The 10,436-nt window shown below is 39.7% G+C and overlaps 1 protein-coding gene across 1 annotated transcript in view; it reads right to left on the reverse strand.

The window, feature by feature from the left end:
- LOC143298027 (bcl-2 homologous antagonist/killer-like) overlaps window positions 1-10,169 on the reverse strand; it is a 19,157-nt gene extending 8,988 nt beyond the window's left edge. Inside the window, exons 1-3 of the mRNA XM_076610687.1 lie at window positions 10,131-10,169; window positions 5,662-6,247; window positions 2,025-2,174 (exon numbers count right to left, since the gene is read on the reverse strand). Coding sequence (XP_076466802.1) covers window positions 2,025-2,174; window positions 5,662-5,921 — 410 coding nt within the window. The 5' untranslated portion in view covers window positions 5,922-6,247; window positions 10,131-10,169. The remainder of the gene's footprint in view (window positions 1-2,024; window positions 2,175-5,661; window positions 6,248-10,130) is intronic.
- Window positions 10,170-10,436: the final 267 nt, after the last annotated feature.

Below are 10,436 nucleotides of genomic sequence, written 5' to 3' on the forward strand. Positions count from 1 at the left end.
CACAGTCAAGACAGTACTAAATGCTTTAAAAAAAGGCACACAATACAGACAGTAAAACACGGAAAGAACACACCCAACCGCCATCGGCAACCACTGGAAATTTCCTCTTGACCCAGGAACCTAGCATTGTGGCGATGCGTCGCATTGACCTTGTCAGCCTTGCCGCGTCTGCAGACGGGACAGCCTTCCTAGTACCCGAAGCAGAAGCAGCAGTGATGAACACCATTCATACCATCCTAAAGATCCTGAATGCAATTCAAACACACTTAAACACGATCCTGAACACAATTCAAACACACTTAAACACGATCCTGAACAAATTCAAACACATTAAACAGATCCTGAACAATTCAAACACACTTAACGATCTGAAACAATTCACCACATAATCGAGGCTGACGCAAGAAACACATAAACCATCTGACATCTCAAACCACTTAACACGATCTGAACAATTCCACACTTAACATGATCAAACACAATCAACACACTAAGTCCTGAACCAATCACACCTGTAACTGATGCGAACACATCACACACCTAACAGCAACCCTGACACAATTCAACAACTAAAGACCTTAGAACACATCACACACTTAACATGATCGACACATTCACACGCTCAACACGAGTCCGAACACAACCACAACTAACACATCCTAACACATCCAACACATTACTCCTTCCAACAACTACCAATGCAACACACTGTAAACACAATCTGAAAGCAATTCACACCCTAACACGACCTGATCCCTGACACACATTCAACACACTTAAACACAATCCTGAACACAATTCAACACACTTAAACACAATCCTGAACACAATTCAAACACACTTAAACACGATCCTGAACACAATTCAAACACACTTAAACACGATCCTGAACACAATTCAACACACTTAAACACGATCCTGAACACAATTAAACACACTTAAACATATCAGGGGGGAAAAAAATAATAATTCACAAACACAATCTTGACCTAAAGGACTTTTTTGCCTTGAACTCAGTTCAGTACAGTTACATGTATCAGGGGAAAAAAATTTAGAAGCACACTCTTGACCTAGAGGCCTCTTTTGCCAATAGGTCACTGAACTCCTGTACTGACGGGCGCAACAGCCGAGTGGTTTAACTTTGAGCATTGGACTTTCAATCTGAGGGTCCCGGGTTTGAATCATGGTAACAGTGCCTGGTGGCTAAAGGGTGGAGATTTTTCCAATCTCCCAGGTCAACATATGTGCAGACCTGCCAGTGCCTGAACCTCCTATGCACGTTAAAGATCCTGTAACCCATGTCAGTGTTCAGTGGGTTACGGAGACACGAAAATACCCAGTATGCTTGAACCATGACAGAGTCATCGGCAAGTCAATGTTGGTCGTGTAACAGAAGAAGAAGGAGAAGACTCCAAACTCAAATAAAAGATTTCTTTAGTCAACAGTCATACGATTAATTTGGGACACCTATGTAAAAAATTTAAATAAATAAATAATTAAAGACCAAATTAGCGTATAAAGATTTTTTATGAGACAACTATTTTTGATGATAATGTGCACAGACAGAAATGTTCTGGAGTTGAAGAAAACAAACAAAAACAAAAACAAAGAAGAAAAAAACAAGAGGATAAGAAAATCCAAGTACTGTAAGTGAAGCTCAAAACTGGCACAAACTATTTTTAAATCTGTGAAATTTAACAACAGATATAGGTAAAAGGCTGCAAATTATTCAGATCTTTGTAAATTTGTGGAGCAAATCTTTACTTTGTTTTTTTTTTGTTTTTTTTTTATTTGTGGTGGTTGGTTTTTTTTTTTGGTTTTTTGTTTGTTTTTTTGGTTTTTTTTGTTGTTGTTTTTTTTTTTTGGGGGGGGGGGGTGTTGATTAAGTAGAACTCGGCTGTTTCTATGTCTTTGCTCTGTTGGTGGTGTTTCATGCAATGATCGCACACCACTGACACGTGAACTCCAAACAATCAACCTCAGAAAGCCAGAACTGCCGCAATCAAAAACACAGCCCCACATACTTTCTGGCCACACCAGCAAAGGCCTCGTAGGCAGTGTCGCAGTCTGAGCCGATGTTCAGCGTGCGAATCATGTCGTCAAAACTGTCCTTGTATTTCTCGTTGATGACGTCTCCGATTCTCGCCAACTGCCGCCCCACTTCCGCTGCCGGACTGTAATATAATAATAATAATAATAATGGATACTTATATAGCACACTATCCAGAAATCTGCTCTAGGTGCTTTACAGAAATGCTTTTGTTAACATAAAACATCATATCTATGTTACATACACACACCAAAATGGGACTACACACACACACACACACACACACACACACCTGCATACATACATTTTAACATACATGTGTATCTAACAGCTACCCTAACACATACGCACACATAGGCAGCCACAAACTTACATAAACACACGCACACGCACACACAATACACATTCATATACATGCATGTAGTTATGTACACATACATATGTATACACACATAGTCAAGCACAGCTGACGCAAAGGAAGTGGACCTGCCACAATTGAACTTATTGCTGAGGGAAAAGGTGAGTTTTGAGATGAGATTTAAAAGATACGAGGGAATCAGAATGACTGTACACAGGTAGGATCACAAATCATTAACGACATCATGTACTGCATTGAATCAGAGTTCACTGGTTCGATTCCCAGATTTCTGCCCCCCCCGCCCCCTCCTCTAGACCCTGAGTGCTGGTCTGGATGCTAGTCATTCAGATGAGATGATAAACCGAGGTCCCATGTGCAGCATACACTTAGCACACGTAAGAGCCCATGGCAACAAAAGGGTTGTCCCTGGCAAAAAAAAAAAAAAAAAAAAAAAAAAATCAACATCGATAGGAAAAATAAAATTCCAAGCAGGAAAAAATACACACACACACACACACACAAAAAAAGGGCGGCACTCTCAGTGTAGCAACACACTCTCCCTGGGGAGAGCAGCCCAAGTTTCACACAGAGAAATCTGTTGTGACGAAAGGGTGATACAATAATACAATACAATGATAATTTTACTGTACTATACTGTACAGTGTTGCATTGTATTGTATTGTACACTGATTTTTGTCACAACACATTTCTTTGTGTGAAATTCAGACTGCTCTCCCCCAGGAGAGGACTTCACCTCACTGCAGCAACAACTCCTATATTTTTCTTTCTTTTTTTTTCTGGCAGCAGATGCATTTGTTTTACTGTCAAAGTGGATTTTTGTATTTTGTATTTGTATTTGTATTTTTTTTCTTTTTTGTCACAACAGATTTCTCTGTGTGAAATTTGGGCTGCTCTTCTCAGGGAGAGCGCATCGCTACACTACAGCGCCACCCTTTTTTTTTGGAATTTTTTCCTGCTTGCAGTTTTATTTGTTTATCCTATCAAAGTGGATTTTTCTACTGAATTTTGCCAGGAACAACCCTTTTGTTGCAGTGGGTTCTTTTACTTGCGCAAAGTGCATGCTGCACACGGGACCTTGGTTTATTGTCTCATCCGAATGACTAGCATCCAGACCACCACTCGGGGTCTAGTGGAGGGGGAGAAAATACCAGCGGCTGAGCCGTGATTCAAACCAGCGTGCTCAGATTCTCTCGCTTCCTAGGTGGACACGTTGCCTCTAGGCCAAACACTCCACGGAATTCTTCTTCTACATAATTTTGCCATGCACAACCTCTTTGTTGCCATGGGGTCTTTTCTGTGTCCTGTTTCTGCATGCTGCAGACAGGACCCTGGTTTATCATCTCACCTGAATGTTGAGTGATCGAATCTCTGTCTGATAAATATTTTCATTTTGACTTGTGTGTGTGTGTGTGTGTGTATGTGTGTGCGTGTGTGTGTGTGTGTGTTGATTTTTAGAGTTTGACCTGTCATTCTTTGTGACATCAAATGTAGTTCACCTGTGGAACTGGATCACTGAAAGTGGCTACAAGCACAAGGTTGTTGAGGTGTACTGTGCATGATGAACTGTGACAGACAGACTGACACTGACAACACACACACTGACACCAGTATATACAGAAATAATACAGCCACATTCCGTGTCAGTTCTCTCTCCCCCTCCCCCCTCTCTCTCGCTCTCTCTCTCTCTTAACAAGCTCAGTGATTTTATCAGGGTTGGAAAAAAAAAGAAGAATGAAATAAAGACTCCTAAGCATAAAACAAAAAATATAGAACATTTACAAAATAAAACCAGCAATCTGTGCATCAAAATCAAATAAACAACAATACAATCTTTTAAAAAGATTAAGTCTTCAAAGTATATCAGTTTATCATTTTCTTAACTTTGGAGAGAGAAAAAATACACACACACACACACACACACACAAATATATGCGCAAAAAATAACTTGAAAAAAAAAAAAGACGAAAAAAATGGCAGAATGACAAGTAACTCTCTATTGTCTGGTTTGCCTGCTTCATCCATTCAGTCCCTTCAGCGCACACAAAACTCTGCTGCCCGACTCGTCCTCAGAAAGAAAAGATCTGAGCACATCACTCCTCTTTTGCAACATATCCACTGGCTCCCTGTCTCACACCGAATAAAGTACAAGATCAGCACTCTATGTTATAGATGTATTCACAAATCTGCCCCTTCCTATCTCTGCGGCTGCCTTCACCTCTACACTCCATCTCGCTCACTACAATCGGCTTCGGATCCACTCTGTTTACGCATACCAAAATTCAAACACTCAACTGGTGGCCGCCATACTTTCTCTGTCCCTGGACCTTGCAATTGGAATGAACTTCCTCTTTCACTTCATCAAGTCTCCACACTCAGCTCTTTCAAGTCTGGCCTGAAAACCCACCTCTTCCCAAAATAGCCTCCCTTCCCTGCCTCTTCCTTGTCTTCAGTTTCTCCAGTTTTAGAGTTATGCATGCGTGTGAATGACTGGTGTGAAAGCGCTTTGATTTGTCTCTGCACAACATTCAGCGCCATATAAATACCATTATTATTATCATTGTTTCAACCCATCGCTGGCTCCCTGTGGACTGCTGACACAGGGACTGCCACAGACAAACCCAGGCTGTGTATGGGGGGACTAGGAATGAGTGGCATGGGAGTAATGCCACTGAAACGGTGCAGATGATCGGGCAACAACAAAAAAAACAAAAAAAAAGAAAGGAAATTTTCTACCTAAAATCACGTTACTTACCGTGATCAACTAGTGCAGACTCCGGCAGGGGTCTGACATTCCTGTCCTGTGCAAACTACTATCCGCCTATGCGTAGAAAACGAAAGCAGCTACGGCCGATAACCTCCCGGAAGTAGGTAACCTCCCCTTTGCCCCCCTGGCTAAAAAAAAGGTTTCAAACAATCAAAGAAAGAAAGAAAGAGTTTCAGTTTCAGTTTCAGTAGCTCAAGGAGGCGTCACTGCGTTCGGACAAATCCATATACGCTACACCACATCTGCCAAGCAGATGCTTGACCAGCAGCGTAACCCAACGCGCTTAGTCAGGCCTTGAGAAGAAAAAAAAGAAAAAAAAGAAAAAAAGAAAAATAAATAGATAAGTAAATAAATAATAATTATGATATAAAAAAAAAGATAAATAAATAAATAAATAAATAAATAATAATCATATTAAAAAAATAAATAAAAAAATTTAAAAAAAAGAGAGAAGGAAGGTCAGTTCACCTGTCAGGAACGCGGGGCAGGTTGACCAGCTCCGGGTCCACAGGGTTGTTGTTGTAGCTCTGGCGGATGTTGTCGTTTCTGTACTGCTGGTAGACAAAGTTGCGGAACACGTCCTCCGTCTGCTGCTGCACGTTCTCCTCCGTGTCCGGGCGCAGGTCCTCAGGGGGGCGGGGCAGCAGCTGCACCTGATTCACCGGGGCTTTCATGAACTCGTCTGCTGGCTCCCTGTCACTGTCCGAGCTTCCGTTCCAGGAAGCCATGGTCTTTTTTTTTTTTTTTTTAAGGATTTATTACTCCACTTACAGCTTTGCGTGTTTTTTTATTTGCTTTGTTTTTTGGTTTGTTTCTTTTTCTTCTTTCTTTCTTTCTTTTCTTCTTGTGCAGCAGCTTTGTTAGCTCATTTCTTGTTCCGTCTCCTCCTGGTGTGCTCAGTAATGACCAGAAAGTTCTACTGATCACATGATTGTTTTCAACTGACCATCAATGAGAAAGAAAAAAAAAGAAGGAATAACGAAAAGAGAACGTTCCACACTGCAGATATTTTGATACCAGTCTATATAACTTATACAGATATAAGATTGACCACCTGCAACAGAAAACACATCACTCTGCAACAACACAGCGGAAACAATGAATGAATCAAATCAGCTCAGACAAAACAGCACAGTGTGCAAGGCTGATGTTATGCTGCACACATGCTGAATCACATAAGCACAAAAGAAAACAGTGAAATCTTTGTTTTAGCTAGTAACAAGATCCCTAAGACCTGACTATAAGTTCTCTTTGTCACTGCAATAATTTGTAAGCATACAGAGTGGTGAATCTGTTCTTATTCCCCTGAAAACTCAAAAAGGCTGTGAAAACTGTGAGTGTAGTTGCACAGTCTTCACAGGTTCATGTGAGATACTCGCTGGCTTGTACCACAAAATGCTATATAATCACAAAAGTTCCGCTGTTCACAGTATTGTCCAATCCTAAAAATAATTTTTAAAATTTTTTTTTTAATTTTGAGCGCTGTTTATTACTTATTCTACGTTTGGGGTTAGAGCACTTGGTGCACACGCACTGACAGCTTAATGTAGTGCCTGCTTCCAGGTTAACTCACTCAGTACGGCCAGTCCTCTCTTCTCCTCTACACAGACCCCTCGGATGTCCAGTGGGTGTCTGAATGACCCAACCTTTAGCTTCCGTCGTCAGAACTGTGGTATTCTGTGTCAACATTCACCTCTTCAGTATAAGAGCGTCCCGCTTGCAATATTTTGATGATGGTAATTGGGATGAAACGCTGTTAACGTCGTCTCTTTCGCCTGTTCATATGGAAAGAGTTAAAAACTAACACTAATACATGTCGCTGCTGAGCCGAAGGTCAAGGCCAGGCTGACCTGGGTTAATATCAGGAAGACAACACGCTGTGGGGAATGATAAAATGCCAATGTAAATGTGTTTGATTACATTCCATGCGGATGCTTTTTTTTTTTTTTTGTTGTTGTTGTTGTTGTTTTTAGCGAGGGTGTGAGAAGTGTAGCATACTCGCCATGCTGTGATCAGCGCGCCCCACGCTTTCCCCCTCACTTCCGCAACACACATGCATGTACCAGCATCTCCACACACACACACACACACACACACGAAGACGCTGGCCACTAGTACTGGCACACTCTTCCTTCCTACGCCCATGCTGTGTAAAACGTGTCTGAATGCCAGTTCTTGTTAAGTTCACTGGAAGTGTTAAATCAAAAAACGCCTCTTGTGGCTTGAATGTATGATACCATCACCAAGATCCAACAACCACGTATTACAAGTGGAACTTCAGAAATTCCACCTCTTGGTACAATTTCCTATTATGAATAATCTTCAACTATGACACAAGTGAAAAACATTGATCATATGATTAACAGTATTTGTCTGATATATACATACACACGCACACACACACACACACACACACACACACACATATATATATATATATATATATATATATATATATATACATACATACATACAACTGTATATTACCAACAACTTGACCAGCTAACACTATTTCACAGACTGTCATTTATAATGTGTTCTATACTGTGTAAATTATATCTTCAGCTGACAAAGCTTTTTACATATTCCATAATATTTCAGTCAATATAATTATCATTATATACTGTACTGTGTACAAACAGTACATTCTGACCTGACAAAAAATATTCTAGTATTTCCACTTTCCAACGAAGCACAGTTTCAAATCATTATCATTCCAACTTTACAAATTCCATGCAATGACTATTGATTTATACAGTGTGTCACAAAAATTTCTCACCCAAAACTGTAACCGGTTTACATTCATTGAGTATTATCAACTGCCCTAACTTACAAACCTAACAAATTACAAAGGTGTTGTTATGAAACATACTCTACTTTAATTTGTGGTTATTATGTTCTCTCTTTTTTGTGTGGTTATCATCTTCAGTATTGATGTGAGCGGACAAAAACCTGACAAGATTATTTTTCTGACTAAAATGTAAACTTCACAAAAATGAGCTTCTGGTCAGCTTTGAAATATCAGTCGCAAACAAAACTCAAAATACCTGTGTACACTTACTGTAGTCATACACACGTGTACACACAAATAGACACAGACATTGTTTTTTTGCCTTTGACAACAGTCAATACTATCCTTTGGCAAGGGGAAAATGTATGAACAAAAGAACCATGACGGTTAACAGAGAAATGGACACATTGCTAAGGGTAAAAAGAAAATCAATGACAAACAATAACTACAACAACAAAATCGTAAAATACAACATAATGTTAAAATTAAAAAGGAAAATAAGAAAGTTGACCATCAGAACTATAAACTGTCGAACTGGCATCAGAGTAACAGTGTTGTTGTGTGGTTTTTTTTCAATAGCTACAACTCCATAATTTCTTTTTCCGACAATCCCACAAATACAGAGAGAGAGACTCTGCGAGAAAGAGAGAGAAAGAGAGACTCAGAGAGAGATTTCAAATGGTTTATTCGTTTTAGGCCCAGGCCCCTCATGGAGGGAAATGTGAACAGACAATAATCATATCAATTAATAGAGATTATACTTTTATAGACATAAATATGAAAACAACAAAACTATGAATATATCACTTTTATCACTATATCAGGTTAATCAGGAACATTGAGAAGTATTTCCCCATATATATATATATATATATATATAAAGGCTTTGTAGAAAAACATAAATTTCACACAACATCAGGGTCATTACAACTAAATACAAGACAACAATAAAACCAGTTTGAGAGAGAGAGAGAGATGGAGAAAGAGAAAGAGAGAGAAAGAGAGAGAGAGAGACAGAGCCAGAGAGAGACAGAGCCAGAGAGATCTGGTTAAACATTACTTGTTCCTTCATTTTTAAACAATAAAAGTTTAATTCACACTACAATTTGTACAACAGCAGCAGACAAAAAAATATCAAATAGAAAAACTGAAATTCTTAAATATATATGACATAGAAATGTATATATCAGATGGAGAGAGAGAAAGACAGACAGAGAGACAGAGACACAAAGAGAGAGAGAGAGAAAGAGAGAGAGAGAGAGAGAGAGAGAATGGGTCTTGGAAACAATATCTAGGACTATACTGAGTACATATGATACAAATCTTCTTTTTCAAACTATGCACTTGAGAACTTTGAGATAATTATTTTTTGAGAGATGATGGGAGATGGGATAGTCAACACAATGAGACTGAGAATCAGCTGTGTTTCCATATGTTTTGTGTTGTAGTGTGTGTGTGTGTGTGTGTGTGTGTTGTAGTGTGTGTGTGTGTGTGTGTGTGTGTGTGTGTTGTAGTGTGTCTGTGTGTGTGTGTGTTGTAGTGTGTGTGTGTGTGTGTGTGTGTGAAGTTTTAAATTGTATAAACTACTATTCAACAATGTAGCAATAATGTCCTTCCATCTAAAACAAAAATGTGCAACCTGATTTGAAATCGACATTCGTGACTAATCTCTCAACGCTATGATGATGTCAGAGAACCACTGGCACAGCCACGTTCTTGAGATACACCTACTTGGGAGTTGTATTTGTCATGTTTACTACTGTGTAGTTTCAAATTGTCACAGCATGTGAGTAACGCAAACCGGACAACTGTAACACTTCAACATACCGACGTCTCGTTTGACAAAAAATATAAAACTGATCTGACCTTCGCTGCAGTCCACATTAGGTTACGCTTTGTTTCTTTCACCAACAAAACAAGCCACGGGTCTCGTGTTTCTAAAAATAACCATGATGGCACAAAAGTCGAAGTGGATACAAATCGCCCTCCAAAAAAGTTTTGACGAAAAGCCAACCCTTTTTGTTATGTTCTGTGTTTTGGCAAATGATCGGCAAAACCCAGCTTCTAAGTTGTGTCATTTAATCAATGCCCCAATCGTATATTGTTTTAACAGTCCAAGTCTCATTCAGAGGGAAGAAAAACTTACGTTCTGGAAACCAGCGTTGCCGTCAACTGCACATGGGCAAATCAAAACATGTCAGACGATACAGGAAGTTTGCGGAAATGACATCATCCTTGGCACCCCATGACCTTAGCAGACGAAATAAAATCGAATGGGAGGGGGAGTGGGGGGGGAGGTGCAGTTCTGAGTTTTCGTTTTTTGTTTCAAATGCTCAAGACCTTGCATTGGTTTCACCTGACGTCATTGCTTACCGTATCAATGAAAAAAAAAAGATAAAGAAAAAACAAACTGCGCGAACAAACATGGAGATATTGGAGCAACTCCGTCCCC

This window comes from Babylonia areolata, chromosome 23, assembly GCF_041734735.1.
Source record: "Babylonia areolata isolate BAREFJ2019XMU chromosome 23, ASM4173473v1, whole genome shotgun sequence".
In the NCBI taxonomy this organism is placed as follows: domain Eukaryota; kingdom Metazoa; phylum Mollusca; class Gastropoda; order Neogastropoda; family Buccinidae; genus Babylonia; species Babylonia areolata.